Raw genomic sequence first — 27541 nt, 5'->3', positions numbered from 1 at the left:
TTTCTCTCTCTATATAGGTAAAACGGCGCCATTACAGATTGAGCGCGGCAATGCGTGAGTGGGTCTTGCAGTGCATGCATTAATTGCGTTAAATATTGTAACGTGATACATTTTTTTAAAAATTAATTACCGCCGTTATCGGGATAAATTTGATAACTCTACCTTAAGCCTAAACTAAAGACTGGATGAGTGCAACATATTATGTCTGAAACGTTTTTTCGTTACAAAACGATTTAATTAAAAAATATATTTATTTTAAAAAAAGGCATGGCCGATATTTTTTTGCCGATTCCGATACTTTGAAAATGACGTGATCGGACCGGTCGATCGGGATGGCAATCAATCGGGACATCTCTAGTTACGTCACCTGCGTTGGAACGGAACTCGTTCGTAACCCGGGGACGACCTGTACATTTAAATGAACACGTAGTATAGCTGGAGCAGTTCAATAGGTGCGTTCTCGCAACAAATGTTGTTGTTGTTGTTGTGTTTGCAGCATCCAGCGGCGTCTGTCCCTGCAGCTTCCCATTTTACACCACGCCTACCTGCCGTCTATAGGCGGCGTGGACGCCAGCTGCACCAGCCCCACCGACAGTCCCGGATCCAGCCCTCGCCACAGACACATGCCGCCTTCTTACCGGGTCATGGTGTCGGGCCTGTGAGCGCCACCGTCCCGAGATCGGCCGACCGCGCCTACACCCCTCCCAATACACATACACACATGTACACAACCGTCTTCTTGTGTGTTGTTTTTTCTACAGCGGACTAACTGATAGCATCCGCGCAGAGGAGAGCGACGCTCTTTTTGTGCCTCCCCAAGGAAGCGAGCGGGCGGCCTGTGAGCCAAACCGCCAAACACCCACGACGGCGTCGCCTTAGGGATCCGCAGTTCTTTATAATTGTCCAATTTGTAAATATCATCGTTTTCGACACAACGCCGGAAATCGGCGTCCAAAAAGTGATAAGATAGTAAAGTTGTGAACTCTTAGCTTATATTTTGACTGTTTGACAGGGGTTCTCAAACTCAAAAAATGGCAGTTTTAACAGAATTATGAGAAATGAAGTCATAATTTCATGAGATAAATCCACTAAATATTACAACTAGTTTCAATTATATTTAAAAAATTTTATCACTAGTAAATGTCCAATCCATTTGAACTAGGAGGGTCGGTCATTTGCTGCCAACCTTCGTACAAGTGTTGTCAATGGCTACGTTTATATGGAAAAAAATGTCCTTAAACCGATGAAATTTTCTGATTAAAATTATGATCGGATGCAGTGTTTTCATGGACACTAAAAATATTGAATAAATCATTTTGAATGAACATTGATAGACGAGCACATATTGTTGCGTCTACAAGGACAACGCCAATTTGGTGGTAACACACACACTCAGCAGGAGAACATTACATTATTTTCAAATAATAATACCTACCTTGACGCCACGAGCTGTTTATCTAAAAAAAAAAGGGAAAAAAAGTTGTCCGAGAATTTGAGGACGCTCGCCGTTAACATTAGCCTAATGCTAACGCAAACGTGAATGCTATGATAACGCTACGAGTTTCATTTAGTGTGCGATGATCACTCAGCACAGACCTTTATAGGCTATAAAAATATTGCATATTCTCTTGCTAAGATGAGAAAACAAATTTTACCAGTAGTGTTTCAAAATAAGCAAGCCTGGAGAGGACACTGGTGAATCGGGGTGCATAGTAGATCACACGAGTGACACAACCAGACACTGCTACGATGCAGGCTAACTACTCATAGCATTGTGAACATGTAACAAAAACTATGACGCATTTTCAGACACGTTGTCGTTATAAAAAAAAAATTCGTTGACAAAGTATTTTCGTTATCGTGATAGTTGTGAAGGAGTCTGGTCTTTTAGCCAGATTGCCGAAATCACGCTAGCCGAACCACCGGACCCGCGCTGGCACGGCCCCAACGACCCGGGCCGACGAGACACCAACGACCCGGCCAAAAGGCCAAACTCCACGCGTTCACCTTAGTCTTAACCCCTTGTACTGACTCCATTTTGAAAGCTGGAAAAAGGCTTCGAAGCACAAGTTGACAATTTATCGGGGATCGTTGAGGGGGAATGAAGGAGATTCTCATATTTACCGATCGACTGTTTGTATTACTCTAACACACTTAATATAATCAATCAGGGAATAGTGTCTTTTCTCGTATTTACTGTTTGACTTTGTATTACTCTAACACTCCCAATATAAAATAAATAGCACTTATACCATAGTTTAAGGAAAACAAGCAGAATATAGGGCATAAGAGATACATGATGCCTTCTTATCAAGGAAGCCCAATGTTTACGTAATGCAACTGACTGAGCAAGATTGACGCTGACAAGCCCACGTCTGCACAACCAACTCTCGCAATCAGTTCTCCCGGACAGTCCAAAACAAATGGCGGGACACCGGAGAACGCCCGGTATCCAACTGATAACACGAGTGATAAGACTCCAAGAGCCCCTTTGACGCCGAGGTGGCAAAATCTACAACCCTCGTTGGCCTGACAACAGTAACTCCTGAATCCTCCTGTCCAATCCACAAACAGACGATCCTAAACAAGGCCCAGGTTCCACTAATCATTGTATTTTTTTCACGGGAACTTTTTGTGATATGGTGACCCTGAATCCTCGCCTGGGTCCCTCTGTGTTGTAAGATCGCCGTCGACCTGAATAAATTGTCAACTTCGAAGCTTTTTTCCAGCTTTCAAATGGAGTCAGTGCAAGGGGTTAAGACTCAGGTGAACGCTCGGAGTTTGGCCTTTTGGCCGGGGTGTCGGATTTCGCCGGCCCTGGTCGTTGGAGCCGGCGCAGGTCCGGCTGGCGTGATTCCAGCAGTCTGGCTAAAAGGTCAGATTCCTTCATTAAGGAAAACAACACTGCTTCCATAACAACAAAACTTCGCTGAGTCCATTTCAACAACTCTTAAAAAAATAATAATAATAATATTAATATCTAGAATATTGCGAACGGCGTGTGTACATGAAGCGTTTCTACTCCGATCAAGGTTTTTAATCCGAATAAAAGTGTCCATGTAAACGTAGTTAATGACTTTAGAAAAAAATAATGCAAGAAAAATCATAATTGGTTCAAATTTATCATTCTGCAGGACCCCAAGAGTTTGAGACCCCCTGTAATAAGAAACACCACACCTTCAAGGCTCGTGGGAATTTCCAGCGTTGTCACCGCGATCATATTGATCCCCGAACACCTCGGGAGGTAGGTGAGGTCCTCCCGCTTGTTTTTTTTCCCGCCAAGGCGTCGCCAAGAGGCTCCGAGAGTCAAAGCACACTCTTCAAGCCTCCGTTGCTATGGAGACGTCTCATTTTAGTTTGCTTCTTGGGAGCAAATTTATTATTGTTTTTGTTTTTTCTTCACCATCGGTGTCTTGGTTTTTAGTTTTTTTTTGTTTTTTTGTAAAAGGCGTCCGTCCGAGCGCTGTGCCTGTTGTCTTCTACACTCACCGTCGTCGTGGCGCTAACACACACACACACGCACACTCATCCGGGACGTGTACGTCCTTCCTTCATCGAGCAGAAACTGGACTCGGTTCTGACTCTGCAACAACAACAAAAAAGGAGCAGTAAATGAACTTTCCACTGCACAGGAGTGGCAAATAATAATAATGCAGAGACGCTGAACAAAATCCAAGCTGACATTTTCTATTCTGTGACATTCTACGTGATTGTGTACTGATACCTTGAGCACAGGTGTCCATGGATGGTTTTTTGGGTTGTTATTTTGTTTTTTAATTTAATTGTTGGGGTGTTTTTCCTCAAGACGGCATGAAATCAAATGTAGACTTCGCACCGATGTTATCTGCTGCTCGTCCTCGTGACGTTCCCGGTAATGGGGGAAAAAAAGCTCTTTTTTTGGAGTCGTATGAACGGGTGAGCAGACAGACGTAAAGCATTCATCATTGTCACTGCTTTTTCTTACATATCCGGCAAAAAAAAAGTTCATCTTTTATGTTAACACAATTTGTCCGTGAATTTATTTTGGGCATTTTTGTTCTAAAAATGATGGAGTATTATAGAGCCGCACTGAAAAGGAGGGAGAAAAATAACACATGTTGAATATTACATGGGAATAAAATTGGGCTTTCCAGGGAAAATATGGTTAACCTACTTGATTGAGGGGGGAAAAAAATAAACAACTTTTTTTTCTTTTCTTTTAAATGTAGTCTTACAAAGCTGTATCTAAAGAAATATTCTTCGATAAAAAATACAAGAATCAAACATTTATTGAAGTTATTGATTTCAAATTAAAACGAAAAGTTGATTTCAGACATTTGATTCAATACCACTTTTTAGGACTCAAACTATACTGCAATGGGAGTGCGCCATCTTCGGCACCCCTCGATTCGATTACGATTCGTGGTACTATGATTCGATTATTGAACGATGATTACGGTATTGACGATGATCATGGTTATCATGATTATCGATGCATCGTACATTACTAATAAAATAGCGAAACAAATTTATGTCCATTATTTATTTCAAATATCCTAATGATTCAACAGAAATGATGCAAACATGCCCATACAACAAAAAGCTGCCCTTAAGCTGCTTTTTTGTTTTTGTTTTTTTTCAAAACAAAGTGCAAAAACATTAACTATTTTAATGGCAGTACTTATTTCTCTCAACAATACAATAAAATTTACACTGGTGGAATGAATTCTACATTTTCTGGAAACAAAGTGTCTTTAGAAATAAGACATCTTCTAACCAAAAAACTTTGTTTTCACAGATTTCTGTACTATTTCGCATGTTTGTAGTTGTAATTCCCTCTCGAGTCGAAATCACGAACCGAGCTGTTTCTCTTTTACGGGCTTTAATCACAGAACTTGATTTGCCTTGACAATGCCGTGAGAACTGAACAATACAGATAAAAAATATACATAAAGTCAGTTCAGACAAATATATACATTAAGTCAGATCATTTTCAAACAGCACAGATAAATGTATACATGAAGTCAAATTATATTCACACAGAAATAAAAACAACATGAATACATAACTACACTAACAGAAACTACGTCAATTAACACAAACTAACAAATAACACAAATTAAATTACCTCATTGGCCGCTTTAAATTAGTTCAGCTTCAATTCTTCGATGCACTATGCACTTGAGATGTTTCCTTGTTGATCTTTGTCAGAGGTACTGAAAAGTTTTCTGTTCTCAAGTAGTTCATCATATAATAACCCGATGTAACGCTTAATAGTAACCCCTGTCAACTTGTGGCAGTGAACTTTAGTTCCCACCCCATATCAAAGACACTAAATGCTTCACATTACACAGCCAGATCAAAGAGTAAATTATTTCTTTCTTTATTCTACCTGAATGGCAGCTACAGTAGTGTTACCGCTGTACTTAATCATGGTTTTACACATTCTGCCTATGAAGTAACTTTTGTACACCAACAAACACACAAAGGGACATGGAACTACACGTTAGCGAATTAGCTAATTAGCTTAGCGCTCAGCGTTAACTGTTAACATCTCAAAAACGACAACAAAAAAGGCTAAACGGTACAAGAGGGTTCATGTACTCATCTCTTATAGACGCACACCTGTCTTAGCAACACACTCAGGACATATTTCAATGGCGTACCGCACACTACACGTCACTTCCGCTCATTAATATTTATGACGTTAGCTAATGTTGCTAAGCGGGGGACAAACAGGAGCTTGTCCCCAATAGTAAATGAATGGAAATAGTGTACGAAGGAGATGTTTACAGAGCTAAATCTACCAATTCTGTCTGAAAATGATTGCCCCTGGTGCCAAATTACCTGGTAAAGATGTGGAAGAACATACAAATGTTGTTTAAAGAGTTAAAGTTAAAGCTTGAGTTTCGAGGGCTGAAAAAGAGCCGAGCTGATCCACACCCTTTTCCTTACGCCACTGACAATGGCGTTCTCCTGTTTCAACAAGCTGTCCTTTACCCCCATATGCCCTTTCTTTCTTATATATTATATCCTGTGGTTGTCCTACGTCTCTGGCTGTTCCTGGGGGTAATTTATATCGTTCGTTTTGTGTAGTGATCGCAAATGCTACTCAGTGACAGCCAACGAACACTTTAAATGCTTTCATTAATAACAAATCTTAATTCTATAATTTGTTTACACTTCCCACTTACTGAAGTAGGATTTTTTTACAACAGAAATAGTAACAACAGTGGCAGTCAGATACCATTTAATTTTTTTCATTCATTGTTAGACAGAAGCAGCACGGCAAAACGCCACGCTAAAAAATAAGTCAAACCTCTTCAGGGGACGCTATGGCAGGCAATGGGTCGGGATTGTCATTTGTAGGACCATGACCCCCAACAAAATTTTTACTGCATATCCGGCTGCCGTTAAACTGGTCTTTCGGACGTCCGCACAAGCTGATCCATTGTTCCCATTTTTTCCTTTGAGTCTTTGGTTTAGAGAAACATATGAAGAAAAACAGTTGTAATGTCTAGAGTTATTTCCACAAGTTCCATTGTTGCAGTGTTTGATCGGCATGTTCATTTTTGAAAGATTACTGGAGAAAACGAGCAGAAATATAATGGTTTGTATGTGGGGGCATGTCTATAATCTCCCACTTCTGCTTTACGATGCCACGTCACGGTCTAAGAATAGCATTTGTGCGGTACGCTATTGACATGACTTGAAACTACTGCTGGATAACAAAGACAAGGAGCAACGAACTATCTCTCTTCCCGTCTGGAAAAAATAACTTGCGCAGAGAAGCACGACTGCCAGGTTCCTGCCTGTCTCATACACAAATTTATTTTCCAGTCTTTTGAAAAGAAGCAAATCTCTCACTTAGAAACCAGCAGCATCCATCATAACGTTGTGCGTGCGTCCGCAAAGGTGTCCAGGATGCAGACGTGTCTTTATACGGCTGTCATAAAGTTATTTGGGGAAATCATTGTTTTTGAACCTTTATGAATCGTAATCGAATCGTCACGTGTCGAATCGCAATGCATCTAATAATCATTTTTTTGGGGCACTCCCTTACTCTGCAATATTGTTATTATGTTATGTTTTGTTGTTTTTTAAAAAGTATCATTTCACCTTTTTCTTTTCAGAGTGGCCTTAATAGTCCTCATTCCAAAATGTAAACAGTGTCTGCAAAAACACACGAGGATGCAAAAAAATGTCCTCACATTGATCGTGGTCCACTTCATTCATAACAATAAAGTTATTATTATGATTATTATTCATAAACCAACAAGAAGCAAACGGTAACTAAAACTTCTGTTTGGATGCAACACGTTCAAGAGGGGCAATAACTTGTTTTCTGTTATCAGACAGAGTAAACTGCAGTATATAGATATTTATATATATATATATATACATATATATGAAATACATAGATATATTAAAAAATGTATATGTAAAAGATATTTAACATTTTTACATTTCTTTCACAAAATACGCCACCAGGATACTTCGGAAGTCGTCGTTTTCTCTTTTTTTTTTTTTTTTTTTTGGGAAACCTTTATTTACAGTATCTGTAACTATGTTATGTACAGACGAGGTATAGATATGGAACTGTTGTATAAAATAAGTATCACGTTTTGGAACACCTGAACGTTATATATCTTTTTTTTAAATAATTGTTTTGTTATTTTTCTCAAAGCCATTAGTTGTTATTCCAAGTGAGAGGGAGGGAGGGCGGGAATATGTTTGCGGGCGGGTCATCGAAGCGGCATTTCAAAGAGACATTCTTTTATCTTGTCTGAATGTTCTGGACAGCTTTTTACGTTTCACATCATCGTTGAATAAAGTGAGACTGAAAGTGACAAAGCTAGTCCTATTTTTTTGTCTTCAGCAGGTAGCTTTCCTGGAGGAGCCTTCAAGGGCATCCCAGCATTAATATGCCACTCGAGTTGGACGGATCGTTCCTGTAACGACATTACGCGGGGAACAAATCTCCCTGAGATACTCAGAGAGTGTTGTAGCTCACCCTTAATTTCTATTGTGTGAGATTGGTTTGTTTGCATGACTGCACTTTGAGAGAAGCCATAACGCTAATTATAAGGTGACCCAAAGACTTCATAATATATTGACGGGGCGCGGGCCCGATAAATAGGGGGCCTGCGTTGTTGGTGAGGTCGGCAAAGCTGACCGAATGGAATCGCAGACAAAGAGCTTTTTTGTTGAAAATTCTTGTGAAGAAATGCTTAAATCCCTGAATTCTTTATAGATATGGACATATAACAGTCTGGATTCTTGGGTAAAAGCAAAAAAAAAAAAACCTGTGCAGTTATTTTACGTAAATATGTCAAAGTACAATGCTAGTCTGTTGGTAAACGTAGTTAATGGCCGCCATGTGTAAACAGAGCTTTTCCGTTGAAAATTCTTATGATAAAATGATTAAATCCCCTAATTCTTTACAAATATGGACGTAAAACAGTCTCGATTTTTGGTTAAAAGCAACACAAAAAAACTTGCAGTTACCATTTATTTTGCGTGAATATGTCGAAATGGTAAATGGTGTTATACTTATATAGCGCTTTTCCACCTTTCAAGGCGCTCAAAGCGCTTTACACTATCTCGCCATCTACCTACTGGTGACGCAGCACCAGGAGCAACGTGGGGTTCAGTATCTTGCTCAAGGACACTTAGGCAAGCTCATCAGGGTGGAGAATTGAACCCACAACCCCTGGGTTGGGGGACAACTACTCTACCACTGAGACACGCCACCTCCGAAGTACAATGCTAGTGTAGCTAGCCGCTGCCTGATGTATACAAGAGCTTTTCCGGGGGAAATTGTGAATTAAATCCTCAAATTCTTTGTAGATATGGATGTAAAACGGTCTCGATTCTTGGTTAAAAGCAAAAAAAACCAAAAAAAACATGCAGTTAGCGTTTATTTAATGTAAATACTGTGTCTGTTAGTAAATGTAGCTAGCGGCCACCTTTTGTAAACTGAGCTTTTCCGGTAAAAATTCTTGTGAATAAATTCTTAAATCCCCAATTTCTTTATAGATATGGACCTAAAACAGTCTCAATTCTTGGTTAAAAGCAAAAAAAAATAACATGCATTTCGCATTTATTTTGTGTAAATATGTCATAGTACAATACTAGTCTGTTAGACAATGTAGCTAGCAGCCGCCATACGTAAGCATAGAGCTTTTTGCGTTGAAAATTCTTGTGAATAAATGCTTAAATCCCCGAATTCTTTATACATATGGACATAAAAGTCTCGATTCTTGGTTAAAAGCAAAAAAAAAAAAAAACCATGCAGTTAGCATTTATTTTGCGTAAATATGTCATAGTACAATGCTAGTCTGTTAGACAATGTAGCTATCAGCCGCCATATGTAAGCATAGAGCTTTTTGCGTTGAAAATTCTTGTGAATAAATGCTTAAATCCCTGAATTCTTTATCGATATGGACGTAAAACGGTCTCGATTCTTGGTTAAATTAAAGTTAAAGTGCATGACTGCACTTCGAGAGAAGCCATAACGCTAATTATAAGGTGACCCGTACGTAGACTTTCTAATGTATTGACGGGGCGCGGGGCCGATAAATAGGGGGCCTGCATTGTTGGCGAGGCCGTCAAAGCTGACCGATTGGAATCGCAGACAGAGCTTTTTTTGTTGAAAATTTTTGTGAATAAATGCTTAAATCCCTGAATTCTTTATAGATATGGACATATAACAGTCTGGATTCTTGGGTAAAAGCAAAAAAAAAAACCTGTGCAGTTATTTCATGTACATATGTCAAAGTACAATGCTAGTCTGTTGGTAAACGTAGTTAATGGCCGCCATGTGTAAACCGAGCTTTTCCGTTGAAAATTCTTATGATAAAATGATTAAATCCCCTAATTCTTCATAAATATGGACGTAAATCAGTCTCGATTTTTGGTTAAAAGCAACAAAAAAAAAAAACTTGCAGTTACCATTTATTTTGCGTGAATATGTCGAAGTACAATGCTAGTCTGTTTGACAATGTAGCTAGCCGCTGCCTGATGTAAACAGAGCTTTTCCGGTGAAAATTCTTGTGAATAAATGCTTAAATCCTCAAATTCTTTGTAGATATGGATGTAAAATGGTCTCGATTCTTGGTTGAAAGCAAATAAAAAAAACATGCAGTTAGCGTTTATTTAATGGAAATACTGTATCTGTTAGTAAATGTAGCTGGCGGCCACCTTATGTAAACAGTGCTCTTCCGGTGAAAATTCTTGTGAATAAATGCTTAAATCCCCGAATTCTTTATAGATATGGAGATAAAACGGTCTCTATTCTTGGTTAAAAGCAAAATAAAATTAAAAAAAACGTGCAGTTAGCATTTATTTTGCATAAATATGTCATAGTAGAATGCTAGTCTGTTAGACAATGTAGCTAGCAGCCGCCATATGTAAGCATAGAGCTTTTTGCGTTGAAAAGTCTAATTTTTTATAGATTTGGACGTAAAACGGTCTCAATTCTTGGTTGAAAGCAAAAAAAACATGCAGTTAGCATTTATTTGACGTAAATATGTAAAAGCACAATGCTAGTCTGTTTGTGAATGTAGCTAGCGGCCGCCTGATGTAAACAGCTTTTCCTGTGAAAATTCTTGTGAATAAATGCTTAAATCCCTGAATTCTTCATAAATATGGACGTAAATCAGTCTCGATTTTTGGTTAAAAGCAAAAAAAAAAAAAAAACATGCAGTTTGACATATTTATGTAAAATAAATGCTAAGTACAATGCTAGTCTATTAGTAAATGTGGCTAGCGGCCGCCGTATGTAAACAACTTTTCAGGTGAAAATTCTTGTCAATAAATGCTTAAATACCCAAATTCTTTATAGATATGGACGTAAACAGTCTCATTCTTGGTTAAAAGCAAAAAAAAAAAAAAAAACGTGCAGTTTGCATTTTCGGTAAATATGACAAAGTACAATGCTAGTCTGCTAGTAAATGTAGCTAGTGGCCGCCTGATGTAAACAGAGTTTTTCGAGTGAAAATTCTTTTGAATGAATGCTTAAATCCATGAATTCTTTATAGCTATATACATTACATACATATGTATTCTAAATTGCTCCTTCCCCACCATATTATTCAATCTCTTATCACCAATATTTGCACATGACAAAAAGTTTGACACTTTATTGTGTTGCCAGTTCCTGAAATTGGTTGCATTTACACTACAATATTTCTTTTGTGTTAGGAGCCAATTCTGATTAACAGTCAAGGTTTGACTGTGAACACCCTTCCCGCAATGACTGCAGAGAATGAGTCCATATTGAAAAAAGGCTGTTTATTGTTAAACATAAATATAAAAAAGAAAGCATGATTTATTCTGTGCACGAGGGTAATGGCAGGTGGCGCTAAAGACCCTCTATGTGGACGTTGAAGATCTTGAGGGCGTGGTCGGCTCCGGCGCTGGCCAGCTGCAGCAGGCCGCTCTCCTCTGCTAGGCCCACCCGGGGCCTCCAGCGCAGCCTCTTGATGGCCAGAGTGTGACTCTGTCTGTCAAACGAGCTCGGTGAAGGGAAACAAAGCAACTACGGCAGTACGGAAAGATTTTTCATGGAGATGACGAGACCGATAAGTGTCTGGCGAAAGGATACGAAGTGTCTGTTTCTCCATATCTGATCCAGTCTTGGCCTCCAGCGGGATCTCCAGCAGGCTTCCACCCGAACACAACGATCCGACCGCACTCCAGTCCCACAGCCAGCAGGTAACTAAGGAAGACAAAAAAAGAATAATCAAATTTGGATGATTGTCACTAAATCGAGTCTTTTTCGAGATTTTTTTTCTGTTTCACCATTACAATTAGCGTATTTTCCACACTATGAGGCGCACCTTTAATGAATGGCCTTTTTTAAAGTTGTTTTCATATATGGAGCGCACCGCAGTATAAGGGGCAGTAGTAGTGGTGGTGGTTGAGATTGCGTTATGCATCCACTAGAGCTGCGCTACGCTATTGGGAATATCATGTTATGATTAACCAAAATATATACAGTATATATAAGGTGCATCATTGGCTTTTGAGAAAAATGAAGGCTTTTATGTGCGCCTTATAGTGCAAAAAATACGGTACACTGACACTTGAAGGGAATAGTATCTTTTCTCGTATTTACCGATCGACTGTTTGTATTACTCTAACACACCCAATATAAAAAAATAGCACTTATACCATAGTTTAAGGAAAACATGCAGAATATAGGGCATAGGAGATACATGACGTCTTCTTTTCACGGTAGCCCAACGTGTGCGTCAAGCAACTGACTGAGCAAGATTGACACTGACAAGCCCACGTCTGCAGCACCAACTCTCGCAATCATTTCTCCCGGACAGTCCAGAACAAATGGTGGGACGTTCTGTCCCAACAAAAGGAACACCGGAGAACGCCCGTTATTCAACTGATAAGATGACTGATAAGACTCCAATAGCCCCTTTGACACTGAGGTGGCAAAATCCACAACCCTCGTTGCCCTGACAACAGTAACTCCCAAATCTTCCTGTCCAATCCACACACAGACAATAATCCTAAACAACGCCCAAGCACACCCTTCTGCCCACGGCCCACTCTGCGAGAGCCTTCAAAAGAGTGAATGTTTAGCTAATCGTTGTCACTTTTTTTCTCGAAAACCTTTTGTTGACTTGTGATACGGTGACCTTGAATCCTCGCCTGGGTCCCTCTGTGCTGTATGATTGCGGTCGACTCAAGTTGTGTTTCGAAGCCTTTTTCTAGCTTTCAAAATGGAGTCACTACAAAGGGTTAAGACTAAGGCGTACGCGGGGAGTTTGGCCTTTTTGCCAGGTTGTTGGCATTTCGCCGGCCCGGGTCGTTGGAGCTGCGCTAGCGCGGGTCCGGTGGTTTGGCTGTTGATATTCTGGCAATCTGGCTAAAAGGTCAGATTCTTTCACACTAAAGTAGGAGAATGAAACCAAATCTCACATATTGCTCCTTTAAAGACACAATATGCAAGATTGATTGAAATGCAACATTGGTATGCTAATGCAGCTGGATTCTCCATTGCGAAGCATTTATCCGGGAAGTTGTGCGCTTCTATATTTTGATCCTGGTTGCAGTAACATCATTGGCCACCAATCTGACATATTGCGCCACTTAAATTTCGAGTTGTATACCTGTTATCTGAGCAGAGTTGAGGGCAGAAAGCAACGGCCGTCGCAGAGTCGCCAACATCCAAGATGGAAGAACACGGCGTCACCTCAGGAGAAGTGATGGTGTCCTCACAACTGTCTTTTGTACAAGGTCCCCACACAATCACCTGAAGTATACAATGCACACAATGACACTGTACTCTGCAGCATTTGATGTTATTGACGTGTCAGTAAGTCACCTTCTTGTCCCGACTCGACGTCACAAAGAATTTGCCGTCGGGACTCCAGTCACATGACCAGATGATGCGGCTGTGGACCGACGTCTCCTTGGTGGTGCGCGCGTACAAAACATACTGAGGTTCTGGCCGCGCACACAACAACAAAAGCAGAGGTGAGCGAAGCAGGAATTAAATATTATTGACATTAGGGGTGTGACAAAATATCAAAATGGTGATATATCGTGATACTTTGTATCCCAAAAGGTTATCGATATGCTCCTGCCAAGAATCGAGATATCGTTTTAAAAAGGTGTCAATGTTAACAACTTGTTGGTTCCTTTTTTTTTTTTTTTTTATCAAAATCTTCCACCATAATACAACCCCTAGCAAAAAGTATGGAAACACCAAGTCTCGGACAAGCACTCACTCAGATATTATATCACGTAGAACAAACTCAGATAGAAAGCTTGAAAAAATAATGAATTAGTTCAAAAGTGTGAGTCTTTAGCATTCAGAAACTCTCAAAGAAATGAATACAAAAATATTGTGGTGGTCAGTAAATGTTAATTTTATAGAGCAAGTGCAGAAAAATATTTATGGAATCACTCCATTCTGAGGAAAAAAATATGGAATCATGAGAAACAAAGAAATATCAATTAAAACACATCTCTAATATTTAGTAGCACCACCTCTGGCTTTTATGACTGATTGCAGTCTCTGAGGCATGGACTTGATGAGTATTCTTCATCAATTTGGTACCAACTCTCTTTGATTACAGTTGCCAGATCATTCATGCACGTCGGAGCCTTGCTGTGGACCATTTTTTTCTATTTCCACCACAGGTTATCAATAGGGTTGGGATCTGGGCTAATTGCAGGTCATGACATTGACTGGATGAGTCTTTCTCCGAGGAATGCTTTAGCAGTTTTAGCTCTGTGGCATGATGCATTGTCCTCTTGGAAAATGACAAACATATTTTCAATTGAAGGGATAAGAGCTGTCTACAATTTCAATGTAAACTTGTGCATTTATTGAAGATTTAACCACAGCCACCCCTTGCCTTTGCCTGACATGAAGCCCCATATCATCAAGGACGGAGGGAATTTTGAAGTCGTCTTCAGGCAGTCATCTTTGTAAATCTACTGGAACGGCACAATACAAAAGTTCCAGCACCATCACCTTGTCCAGAGTCAAGAATCTGCATTGGGCAAGGTGTCAAGAGTCAGAGCTCCTTTGCTGGGCTGTGGGAGGAGGGATGGGCTGGGCTGCCCCCCCCCCCCACCCTGTTCCCCCTCTTTCCCTGGGCAACAGGCCCCCCACATGGTGTCAACCGGAAATACATTTAGCTGACGATAGCACCAACATATTAGTAGTTAGTGTAGTTAGGTGTTCAATGTATTTCTTGTTGTTGTTTGTTTCTTTTCTTCTGTTCGCCCATAACCCCTTCCTGTTCGCTGTTTTGTCATAATAAATGAGGTATGTTGAATGATCACAAAGGGAGTATGTCAGACTCTCAATGTGAAACATTAAAACTGTTCAGACTACCCGGGCACTTAGACTTCCATTCTCCGTGTCAAACAGCTGAACAGGACAGGTAAGGAAAAAAAAAAAAAAAAAAAAAGATTTAGCCAAGACTGATTTCAATTTTCCTCTCACATCAGCGCAACAATCATCACGACTCCATTATACTGATCAGACGTAACAATACAGTCAGATGACCATACACACAAACTCGCAGTCGGAGTCCTATGATCACGCCGGCTTGTTCAATCACGTGGCGTCTTTAAAGCACCATAAACAATATACTGTTTGAATAACTTTTACTTATATTTGAGTACATTCTTGGGATGACTTCTTTTACTTTGAGTAAATAAATGTAATAAAAGTGTCACCACATAGATCAAGTACAACAAAACAGTAGTAATAGACGTCGCAGTAGTACCTGGATCATGCTGACGTCGGCGCCACAAAGACCAGGTGCGGTCTCTGGAGACGAGCAGTAGCATGTCGGCGTCCGGCGAGAAGGCCATCTGCGTGACGGTGAGGGCGTGGCACGGCAGCACCTGCAGCTGGCGCCACGTGGATGCGCTCCAAAGCAGCACTGACGCGTGCTCGGCCTTGGACGCCTGCCGCAACGACACGAAAGTGAGTACTACCGGTCAGGGGCGCCGTATAGGGTTAAAAAGTGAGAGTGATTCTAAGGGCCCATGTCCTGATGGGGGGCCCACAAAGGAAATTAACACATTGGGTAATTGTTTGCAAATTTAAATATTAATCATTATCATTTTAATAGGAATAAAACTAAGGGTTTCATTTTCTTGTTTTGTTTTTTTGGCAAAAAGTAAACACCCAGAGAGCATATTTATTGCCAGGCCCCTCTACCCCAAATTTTCATTAAATGATTTGGTCCGCCCTTCCTTCGATCAGACCGGGAGCAGCGGTGGCAGTGCGCATTTACACCAGTTAATGACTCGGTACTGCAGAAATGTTTTCAAAACAGAAATCGGGACAAGAAAAAAAAAAAAAGAAAGCAATACAGGAGATGGGTAGAAAAGGCCAACAGGATGTGACAAAGGAAGGTTGGCGTCTTGTGTCACTGTAGTGCTGAAAATTAACCTGTTATCTCAGCTCCGAACCGAGGTCCCAGCTCACTCCGTAAGAAATACGGGGTTTTCCCGGCCTCAAGGAGCGACATGCACCTATTCAAAAAGGAATTCCAAATAATGACGGCATTTTTTGGTATCCTACAGATGTTGAAAGTTGGTGTGGAAATGTTCTTTTTTCGGCTTGAATCCACTTTGTCAAGAATTTACTGAATTTAGTTTGTCATCAATTGAATTTAGTTTGTCTACAAGGGACCTCGCTTCGGAGCTGTAGCCTATAGTGGAGATTGCAAATTTCCAGATGAGGCTAAGCCTACTCCATAATGAAATACTTGAATTGTTTGCTAGCTAGTGTTTGCTCCACTTTTAGCTTACATTTCATCTGTACAGCAGGCAAACCCTTAGCAATCTCTTCATACTAAAACAGCTGTATGCTGTAATGTATACTCTAGTATAGTTAAGTTCAAACAAAACATTTATTCCTTATGGTATTTGCTTTGAGAATATTTCTCATATATTTAGATTGTAAAAGATGGCCTCCAGTACATTTCTTATAGATGATATCAGTCTATTCATTATTGCTCTATACGCTGTATGTTTACTTAAACATATTTTCATCTTTAAATTAATGCAGAAAATGAACAAATTAGTGTGTAAAAATTCATCAAAATGCAGGAAATTACGTAGTTCATACTCTAAATGTGTGTGCGTGTCCCGGCACTGGTGGTGGGGCCCAAAGTGATATCTTTTCATGGGGCCCAAAATCCCTGGCAGCGCCCCTTCTACCGGTGCTACCGTTTTACCTTGCAAGCCGACGCCACTACCGTCCCGCCGCAGTCGGACGCCAGGCAAAACATCTCGAAGCCGTGGCCGTACCTAGCCAGAAAGAGTATTTGTCACGTCTAGAGTTTGCATTGTGCGCTAACTGATGTACTGATGTCACAGCTAACTGCCGCCATACGTCATGCTTATGGCAAACTGACTCGTAAATGGAATTAACAATACATTCAGCAGACTGTGCGTGTGTGTGTGCTTGTCGAAAATTTCAGGAAGTGGGATGATGAAAAGAAGGAAAGAGCATCATTTTCAAATGCAATTAAGCCTGGGGTGCAAAGCAAAACAAACAATTCCATCTCGCTGCATTGGAAACCTTTAAAAAGAGGAAAAGTCATCAGTCATTTTCACGTCGCCCGGGAGAATGTTACGTTTGTTTTTCAGAGCTGGCGGGTCCAATTGGTCGCAGTGCTAAATGTCCAACTCCGTCCGTCTAAATGGACATGACATTTGCCGAGGTAAAAACAGAACAAAAAGCGTAAGAAATATATACATGTTTTGTCTGTCGGCTATATAAACCAATAGAAAAACTGCGAGGCCGAGACCTGGCATCACATGACTTACGAGCTGAGCGACAGTAAACAGTGCCAAACTTGGAAAAGTATTGCTGCCAAACTTAGTTACAGTGGTATGAAAAAGTATCTGAACCTTTTGGAATTTCTCACATTTCTGCAAAAATTCACCATCAAATGTGATCTGATCTTTGTCAAAATCACACAGATGAAAAAGCAGTGTCTACTTTAACTAAAACCACCCAAACATTTATAGGTTTTCATATTTTAATGAGGATAGTACGCGCAAACAATGACAGAGGGGGGAAAAATGATCAGTGAACCAAACCGTCACATTTAGTATTTTGTGGCCCCCCTTTGGCAGCAATAACTTCAACTAGACGCTTCCCGTAGCTGCAGATCAATCTGGCGCATCCATCAGGACTAATCTTGGCCCATTCTTCCCTACAAAACTGCTGTAGTTCAGTCAGATTCCTGGGATGTCTGGCATGTCTTTAGGTCATGCCACGGCATTTCAGTGGGGTTCAAGTCTGCACTTTGACTTGGCCACTACAGAAAGTGTATTTTGTTCTTCTGAAACCATTCTGAAGTCGATTTACTTCTGTGTTTTGGACCATTGTCTTCTTGCAGCATCCATCTTCTTTTTAGCTTCAACTGTCTGAGAGACAGCCTCAGGTTTTCCTGCAAAACTTTTGAATTCATTCTTCCAATAATGATTGCAAGTTGTCCAGGCCCTGAGGTAGAAAAACAGCCCCAAATCATGATACTCCCTCCACTATGCCTCACGGTGGGGATGAGGTGTTGATGTTGGTGAGCTGTTCCATTTTTCCTCCAAATATGACGTTGTGTTTTACACCCCAAAATTTAACTTCCACAAAATATTTTGCCAAAAATTCTATGAAGGGTCCGAGTGCCTTTTTGTGAACATTAAATGAACAACAATGTTTTTTTTTTTTGGTTTAGACAGCAGAGGCTTCCTCTGTTGAGTCCTCCCATGAACACCACTCTTGGCCATATAGTTGATGTGTGCAAAGAGATATTGGACTGTGCCAGTTATTTCTGTAAGTCCTTAGCAGACACTCTAGGGTTCTTCTTTACCTCTGTGAGTATTCCGCGCTGAACAACTCTGGCCTCATTTTTGGTGGACGGCCATCCTTGGGAGGGAAGCTACCATGCCAAACTCTCTCCATTTGTAGACAACTTCTCTGACTGTCGGATTAATGAACATCCACTTCTCATCAAGACATTTCTTACCAGGTGTGTGATTTATAGTGGGCAGGACAGCTTTAAACCATTCACCAGTGATTGGGCACACACCTGACTTAAAATGTTTGGTAAAAATTGGTTTCAATTGCTCTTTAAGTCTCCTTAGGCAGAGGGTTCTCTTATTTTTACTCCGTCATTGTTTGCATTAAAATATGAAAACCTATAAATGTTTGGGTGGTTTTAGTTAAAGCAGACACTGTATTTTCATCTGTGTGATTTTGACAAAGATCAGATCACATTTGATGGTGATTTTATGCAAAAATATGAGAACTTCCAAAAGGTTCAGATACTTTTTCATACCACTGTTCATAGCTAGAAGTGCTGTTCCTCTGCTAGTGGCGACCCAAAATAAGTCAAACATACCACAATGTATCGGTTTTTCACTTTAACGTTGAAGCATCACATTTTAACTAGGGCTGTCAAACGATTAAAATTTTTAATCAAGTTAATTACAGCTTAAAAATTAATTAATCGTAATAAATCGCAATTCACAAACCATCTCTAAAATATGCCCTATTTTCTGTAAATTATTGTTGGAATGGAAAGATAAGACACAAGACGGATATATACATTCAACATATGGTATATAAGTACTGTATTTGTTTATTATATCAACAAGATGCCATTAACATTATTAACATTCTCTTAAAGCGATCCATGGATAGAAAGACTTGTACTTCTTAAAAGATAAATGTTAGTACAAGTTATAGAAATCTTATATTAAAACCCTCTTAATGTTTTCGTTTTATTAAAATTTGTAAAATTTTCAATAAAAAAAAATAAACTAGTAGCTTGCCATTGTTGATGTCAATAATTACACCATGCTCACTCATGGTACTACCTCATAAAATCAGTTGGACCCAAGCACCAGCAGAGGGTGCCAAACACCAAAAAACAAGTAACAAGCGGACATTACACTGTACTGTCATTTTAATCTGTTTGAGCGGGGCATGTGCGTTAATTGCATCAAATATTTTAACGTGATTAATTTAAAAAATTAATTACCGCCCATTAACGCGATAACAGCCCTAATTTTAACATGATGTCATCAAATTAAAATGTGTTAAGTTTGTCTTCTGCTTGAAGTTACTGGTGGAGTCCTGTTTGTGTCTTACAAATCTAAGTCACATGCTAAGTAACAAGCTATAACCATTTCAAAAAAATATCAAAAGTTATCAGTTATCAAACCTAACACATTATAACTACTGATGCTGAACTTTTGGTTTTCTAGTGTGGCAGCAATACACTTCTGACTAAAAGATTGGAATGTGCAACAGGAACATTATAGTTTAGGAAGTACCGAATTTTCAAGTGCATACAGGGAGTCAATGTATACTCACAGTTTTTGGACTTCGGGCCAGAGTGTGTTCTGCAGCAGATGATCTTCAGGTGGAGGTTCTACATACGTTCCCAAAAACACACACATAAGTAAATCCGATCTCTATAGTATACTAATCTGTGATAACGTTGTTGATATTTTTTCCCAGGTAAAGTGAAAGACAACATCTAGTATATATGGACCTCATGTGAAAAGACTATTACTCAAAGTATTGAACAATGCAAATTTCTTATACCTCTGCGCAATAGCGCAAATCATGCTCAAAAACAAAAAAAGACACTGCTTCCAAGCAACACTGACAAGGTTGAAAAAGCAGTTTTAGCTCTTGCACCCCTCTTTAAAATAAACTGCTGTATTTTAAGCTAAAAGAACTGTTGTGTTTGATAGAACAATATGTCTACAGTATATGCTGCCACAGTAGATTCATGGCGCAATAAGCCCCCAAACTATTTCTAATTTGTCCGTTTTACCCTGGAAACCAGCATTTACAGACATTGCGCAGCCGCTTTTATTTCAACCTAGCCATAAGAAGAAGGTAAGTAATCGTATTTATTATTTGAAATGTCTCATTTTTAGCATACAATCATTAATTGATGTCTAATATTTCATAAAAAAAAAAAAAAAGATTTTAAAAAATGATTCACTCGCATATTTCAAACTTTTTTTTAAAAATTACGTGGCGTCTGTAAAAAAAGTCACGGATATCTACCTCATAACTATCACTTAGTTGTATTTTTTTCGTTACTGTCACATTTTCCCCAATAATTTTAGATGATAAATAATCGATCCAAACCTAGAATAATTGAAAAAAAAAAACGTTTAAAAGGGTAAATATATGAAAAAGAAAATCTCGACCACTCCTTGATGTCTGCAATTTCTGCATCGCGACCCTTGTTATATTACCATGTTTCACCCATAAAATCCCCCCCAAATCCAGCTATGGCCATTCACGGCTGTGTCTTGACACTCGGTGATACACGCTACATGGAGTTTTTGGATCGACACAAGGTAAGTACACGATAATATCTTGTTAAAATCATGGCGTCTTTAATTCTGCTCTTGGGTGCTCTCACCTCCAGTTAGGGTTTTGCTGTTTAAATTTATTTTATTTTATTTTTTTTAATTGCCCTCCAGTTCAAAATTTCTCTTCTCTCAGAAAATTGAGATTTTATGCTTTCCAAAGATTTGTCACACATGCATATCAGACAATTTTGAAAATTGGCCAAATTGGGGGTCTCAGAGCGGAACTTCAAGTCACCTGAGTGTTTTCCGCCATATATATATCTACTACTCCAAGGAATGTAATAGTGCAAATGACAACAATTACCAATCGAGAAAATCACACAAGCAGTAATGCTGCATGTGTACATGTACATTTCCCTACCATCAGTTTGAAATACAAGCAGTGAAGTGGTAGAAATAGTATTATTATTACGAATAGGCCCGCTGGTTGTGGTAATGGTAAGATACGTATCTCTGTTGAATGTTAAACCTAGTTGTCCTAGTGCTTGTAGTAGTACAGGGAGTACAAGTGGTGGTAGTAGCATTTGCAATAGACATTCTTAGTTGCTGATGTAATAGTAGTAGTAAATGAGGTGGCTATGAGTAGGTGAGTCATACCAGTCATGTTGATGGGGTGAAAGTAGGACTCTTGATATTGGTCGGATATACTGCTGAATTTCTCCCCATCTTTGTTTGACGGCACAAGATCACCTGTCAATTAAAACCAAGACGTAGACGGAGAAGAAAAGGGCCCGAAAGTTAAACACATCATCTTACCTTGAAAGACGGCCTTGTTGGACAACCCTAGTGCAGGCGTGCTGGCCCCTTCAGGCAGTGTGGTACGGTCCTGCCAAGGGAACATAAGTCCAACATCTTTGGAGGCATGTACACGTACAACGTGATCCTCACCCCGGACGCCAGCAGCTTCTCCTTGGATGTCCCAGAGATGTTGGCAAAATTGTCCACGAAATTGCGCGGCGCCTGAAAGACGCGCAGCACTTTCTCGTCGGCGCCCGACACGAACCGGAAGCGACCCAGCGTGGCCAGACACTGCATGTCATAGCCGTGGATCTGCGGCCGCGAGATTTCGTGCCAGGTGGTCCGCGACGTCCCCCCCGGCTTTGTCCTCCACGGTGTGAAGAGCCTGGCGGTCTGGTCCGAGCTCACGCTGAGGATGAACTCACCCTCGGGGTCCCAGCTTAGGTCTTGTACCGAGTTAAAGTGGCCAGAGAGAACCACGTCGGGCTTCCACTCACCCTGCCACATATCGTTAAATGGGAGGCATTAAGGAAAATAGTAACACAATGGAAATATTCTCTCTCATAAAAAAGTTTTTTCTTTTTAATCATTATAAGAGTCAAAAGTATTAGCATTAAATGTCACTATACACTGGAACTTTGTGTGATTACTTATAAAAATCTGCAAAGTTGACTTTTTTTCGTCAAATGGTTGCACAAAATTTAAAACTACAGAATTTTTTTGTAAATTGAACAAATCTGAACGGCAAAATAAGAAAATGATGTACAGGTGCAAGAAAAAGTATCTGAACCTTTTGGGATTTCATATCAAATGTGATCTGATGTTTGTCAAAATCACACAGCTGAAAAAACTGTCTGCTTTACAACCATCCATTTTTTGGTTTTCATATTTTAATGAGCATAGTATGCAGACAATGACAGAAGGGGGAAAAATAAGTAAATAAACCATCACATTTAATAATTCGTGCCCCCGCCCCCTTTGGCACTCCTTGGAAGAGAAGCAACAGTGCTAAGCTCTCCATTAGTAGACAACTTCTCTGACTGTGGACTGATGAACATCCAGACTTTTAGAGATGGTTTTGTATCCTTTCCCAGCTTTATACAAATCAACAATCCTTGATCGCAGGTCTTCAGACAGCTCTTTTAACTGAGCCATGATGCACATCAGACAATGCTTCTCATTAAGACAATTCTTACCAGGTGTGTGTTCTATAGTGGGCATGCCAGCTTTAAACCACTCATCAGTGATTAGGCACACACCTGACTTAAAATGTTTGGTAAAAGTTGGTTTCAATTGCGCTTTAAGTCTCCTTAGGCAGAGGGTTCACTTACTTATTTCCCTCCCCTTCTGTCATTATTTGCATACTATCCTCATTAAAATATAAAAACCTATAAATGTTTGGGTGGTCTTAGTTAAAAGCAGACACCGTTTTTTTTCATCTGTGTGATTTTGACAAAGATCAGATCACATTTGATGGTTATTTTATGCAGAAATGTGAGAAATTCCAAAAGGATAAGAGACTTTTTCATACATCATTTTCTTATTTTGACGTTCAGATTTGTTCAATTTACTAAAATTACGTTTCATATTTTGCGCAATCACTTGGCATAAAATTTATTTATTTATTTATTTATTTTAATCTGTTTCATCTTTTGTTAGAGCCACTTCACAATTATTGGCACTAAAAAGTATTTTAGAAAAATAGTACGTGTAGTAAAATATATGAATGAAAATTTTTTGTAAGTATTGAAATAGTAAAAATATTATAATTACAATAATACATCATAGGCGGTAAAAAATGTTTTACATGATGAAAAAATATTGCGCATACATGTGGTACAAACTACAAAGAAACAAACAAATTAGGGCTGTCAAATGATTAAAATTTTTAATCGAGTTAATTACAGCTTAAAAATGAATTAATCGTAAAAATCGCAATTCAAACCATCTATAAAATATGCCATATTTTTTTCTGTAAATTATTGTTGGAATGGAAAGATAAGACACAAGACTGATATATACATTCAACATACTGTACATAAGTACTGTATTTGTTTATTATAACAATAAATCAACAAGATGGCATTAACATTATTACCATTCTGTTGTAGCGATCCATGGATAGAAAGACTTTAGTTCTTAAAAGATAAATGTTAGTACAAGTTATAGACATTTTATATTAAAACCCCTGTTAATGTTTTCGTTTTAATAAAATTTGTAAAAATTTCAATCAAAAAAATAAACTAGTAGCCCGCCATTGTTGATGTCAATAATTACACAATGCTCATGGGTGCTTAAGCCCATAAAATAAGTCGCACCCTAGCGCCAGCAGAGGGTGACAAAACTCCAAAAGACACAAGTAACAAGTTGGCATTGCACTGTGCTGTCATTTGAATCTGTTTGAGCGGGGCATGAGCGTTAATTGCGTCAAATATTTTAACGTGATTAATTAAAAAAATTAATTACCGCCCGTTAACGTGATAAATTTGACAGCCCTACTAAAAATTGTACCTGCTAAAAAAGGACTCCAACAACAATCAGTGTGGTATATAAAAGTACCACGGACATGTTATTTCGCTGCCTAGTTACTGTATTAAATTATAGGGGGAAACATTTTAGGATTGCTTATCTAAGTGCAACAGGGAGTTGCCACGGCGACCCGACGGCACACAAGGAAACGTCACAACGGGGTAGAGTAGATTACCGAGCTGTCGTCCTTGCTCCATAGATGAAGTGCGCCGTGGAAAGCGTGAGCCAGGATCCCGGAAGCATCCGGACTCATCTGGCAGCCGTAGAAACCCAGCGTGTTGCCTCCCACCTCCCCGACACGTACCTGATAAGGGTAAAAGACACACATTTCAGTAGTGTCACAGCCTCTTCTTACAAAAAGCTTCTCAATGATAGGATGTTGTGTTTGCAAAAGTAAATCACTTGAAAATGATGCACTTCCCAAGATTTATCTAATCAATTCACTCTAAGGGGCCGTTTACATGGTGACTCTCCGAGAATACGAAAAATGCCAAATTTGCATTGGCGTCTCCATTTGAACAATGTCGCAATTCCGCATGAAAACGATGTAGTATTCATGCCAGGCCATAGGGGGCAGTGCAGATTTACAGGGCGACGGTACTTTGACCCCACCAAGCTCCCTCAGCCCGGAAAAAAATATACCCGCCCCCTCGAAGCAATGCCATTTTTCTTTTGTTCAAAAAGGCACAAAAATTGAACCGTTCAACATATTTAATTTAAAAATATTATTAAAACAGTAAATTAAAGCCAACATTCTGCCATATTTGCTGTTTTTAATGTTTAGTAGCACCGCTGCACATGCCCAATGTGACGTATACGAGTGCTGACGTTAACGGCGCGGTCTCGCGCCGCGGGAGCCTTTGATATGCATGCCGAGGAAGCCCCCCTCAAACCCCCGCAATTGGATTCTTCCACTTTGGAGGCAGGATTCAGAATTTTTCGTCTTCGCCGACACCATATGGACGCGAGGAGAGTCCGCTACTCAGTCATTCCGTCTTCGTGTCGCAGAGTCGCCATTAGGGTTGTTCCGATCATGTTTTTTTGCTCCCGATCCGATCCCGATCGTTTTAGTTTGAGTATCTGCCGATCCCGATATTTCCTGATCTAATTGCTTTTTTTTTTGCTCCCGATTCAATTCCAATCATTCCCGATCATTTTCCCCGATCATATACATTTTGCCAATGCATTAAGAAAAAAATGAATAAAACTCAGACGAATATATACATGCAACATAGAGTACATAAGTACTGTATTTGTTTATTATGACAATAAATCCTCAAGATGGCATTTACATTATTAACATTCTTTCTGTGAGAGGGATCCACGGAGAGAAAGTGACTTTGTATATTGTGACTAAATGTGCCATCTAGGGTATTTGTTGAGCTTTCAGTGAAAGATACTGTAGCCACTCCTAAATGCATGATGGGAAGTGGAACCATGACTGTGCGTAGTGCTACCAATTGATATATCTTCTCTGCGTTGGGAAATAACATAAGGTGTTAAGAAAAAAATCATTGCCACCTTGCTTCCCCACATTGCTTCCCATGATAGTTCTAATCGTAGGGAGTGGGATTGTAAGGCTTTAGCCAATTAAAAAAAAGACTCCAAATGCTGCCAAAATTCACTCTACTCATTTTACGCTGCCTTTTATCTCTCTATATAGGTAAAACGGCGCCATTACAGATTGAGCGCGACAATGCATGAGTCGGTCGTTCAACGCATGCATTAATTGCGTTAAATATTTTAACATGATACATTTTTTTTAAAAATTAATTACCGCCGTTATCGGGATAAATTTGATAACCCTACCTTAAGCCTAAACTAAAGACTCTGGATGAGTGTAACATATTACGTCTGTAACGTTCAATACAATTAGAAAACATATATATTTAAAAAGGGCATGGCCGATATTTTTTTGCCGATTCTGATAATTTGAAAATGACGTGATCGGACCCGATCGATTGGGACAGCTCTAGTAAATATGTCTAAGTACAATGCTACTCTGTTAGCGAATGCGATAAGCGGCCGCCTGATGCAAACAGAGCTCTTCTGGCGAAAATTCTTGTGAATAAAATGCCTAAATCCCCAAATTCTTCCAAGATATGGACGTAAAACAGTCTTGATTCTTGGTTAAAAGCAAAAAAAAAAAACTGGCAGCAGTTTTTTTTACGTAAATAGATCGAAGTAGGACGCCAATTCCGAAGCCCCGGTTTTCTTCCATTGATTTTTTCACGTTTCAAAATGGTACGAAAAATATAATAATAACCTTGAATCCTCGAACAAATCACTCCTGAGACAATCCTTCCTGTTTGTATGCGATACAGCTTTCGTACTTTTTCAAAAATCCAATCTTAGTCTCGCAGCGTGTTCGGTCTTTGACTATTACTAAATAGAGCGAACTTTGGTACAGCCCCCTACGGTAAGGCGTGCCGCAAGGAATGAGGAAGTGTCAGGTCAATAGATTTTTGAAGTCTGTTGCTTTGGAGATTGTCGTTTCCGAAACTTACATCGGTATCTCTAGTCGCCATGTAAACTGCCCCTCAATTTGGCTGTAATTTTAGACAGAACACACAAGCTCCAGGCGTTGCGGTCAGTTCCGAGGTGTTCATTACCACCGCGCCTCGTTAGCGTGGCGTTAGCTCATCTGGCTAATACCAGCTCAATGCATCTACTGTGCATCTCAATACACCAGCACTAGGTAGATGGAGGGTTACACCCAAGAAGAGTCGAGGCCTTTTATGCACCCTCGCTTATAAAAGAGACAAAATGCTAATTCTAGTTCAATTCGCCAGCGCGCCTTTGAAGCGCGCTCTAGTGTATGCGCGTGTGAGGTAAAGCTTTCTGTGTAGACGGGGCACCCGTCGGTTCAAAGCGTTTGCCTCTCGTTTGAGGACTGTGTGCGTGCCTGCCTGCTTCTGTGTGTGTGTGTGCGAGAGGCAAAAAAATATATATATATAAATAAAAGGAGGCATAAAGATGGTTCACACCTGACTGAACTTCAAACAGCCACATAATGATTTTCTTGGGAGGCCGACCACCTTTTGTGCGTTGCTTCAGGTGCTAATCGCTCTCTGGGTTCTTTTGAAATTGAAGGTGCGCAAATGTAATTGGTTGAGAGATGCGCCGGCGTCATCCAATCATCTCTCTGAATGATGAAACCATCTAATCCTTAGCGCAGAATACGATCCAGGACATTGAAATTAACTGCTTTATGGATGCAGCTATCGATTAATTTAGTAGTCGATTAATCTATCAACTACCGTAATTTTCACATTATAAGGCGCACCTGACTTTAAGCCGTCACCCACCAAATTTGACACGAAAACGGCATCTGTTCATAGATAAGCCGCACTGGACTATAAGCCGCAGCTGTCCTCACTGTATTATGAGA

General features: G+C 39.8%; 2 protein-coding genes across 4 annotated transcripts in view; one reads left to right on the top strand and one right to left on the bottom strand.

The window, feature by feature from the left end:
* The window catches only part of gabbr2 (gamma-aminobutyric acid (GABA) B receptor, 2), a 280917-nt gene extending 276300 nt beyond the window's left edge, over nucleotides 1-4617 (top strand). For both annotated transcript variants that reach the window (XM_057828393.1, XM_057828392.1), the window contains one exon: nucleotides 497-4617. In XM_057828393.1, the coding sequence (XP_057684376.1) occupies nucleotides 497-662 (166 nt within the window). In that variant the 3' untranslated portion in view covers nucleotides 663-4617. The remainder of the gene's footprint in view (nucleotides 1-496) is intronic.
* A 6642-nt stretch (nucleotides 4618-11259) lies between these two features.
* The window catches only part of elp2 (elongator acetyltransferase complex subunit 2), a 32535-nt gene continuing 16253 nt past the window's right edge, over nucleotides 11260-27541 (bottom strand). The window contains exons 11-21 of one of the 2 annotated variants that reach the window (XM_057828425.1): nucleotides 24326-24454; nucleotides 21772-22119; nucleotides 21640-21709; nucleotides 21481-21573; nucleotides 19862-19919; nucleotides 16713-16785; nucleotides 15249-15432; nucleotides 13328-13449; nucleotides 13113-13255; nucleotides 11588-11701; nucleotides 11260-11486 (exon numbers count right to left, since the gene is read on the bottom strand). In XM_057828425.1, coding sequence (XP_057684408.1) covers nucleotides 11345-11486; nucleotides 11588-11701; nucleotides 13113-13255; nucleotides 13328-13449; nucleotides 15249-15432; nucleotides 16713-16785; nucleotides 19862-19919; nucleotides 21481-21573; nucleotides 21640-21709; nucleotides 21772-22119; nucleotides 24326-24454 — 1476 coding nt within the window. In that variant the 3' untranslated portion in view covers nucleotides 11260-11344. The remainder of the gene's footprint in view (nucleotides 11487-11587; nucleotides 11702-13112; nucleotides 13256-13327; nucleotides 13450-15248; nucleotides 15433-16712; nucleotides 16786-19861; nucleotides 19920-21480; nucleotides 21574-21639; nucleotides 21710-21771; nucleotides 22120-24325; nucleotides 24455-27541) is intronic. The other variant, XM_057828426.1, reaches the window with a different exon arrangement.

This window comes from Corythoichthys intestinalis, chromosome 22 (genome assembly GCF_030265065.1).
Source record: "Corythoichthys intestinalis isolate RoL2023-P3 chromosome 22, ASM3026506v1, whole genome shotgun sequence".
Classification (NCBI taxonomy): domain Eukaryota; kingdom Metazoa; phylum Chordata; class Actinopteri; order Syngnathiformes; family Syngnathidae; genus Corythoichthys; species Corythoichthys intestinalis.
The sequence above is the reverse complement of the archived record's forward strand: the minus strand, read 5'-3'. Positions and strand labels throughout refer to the sequence as shown.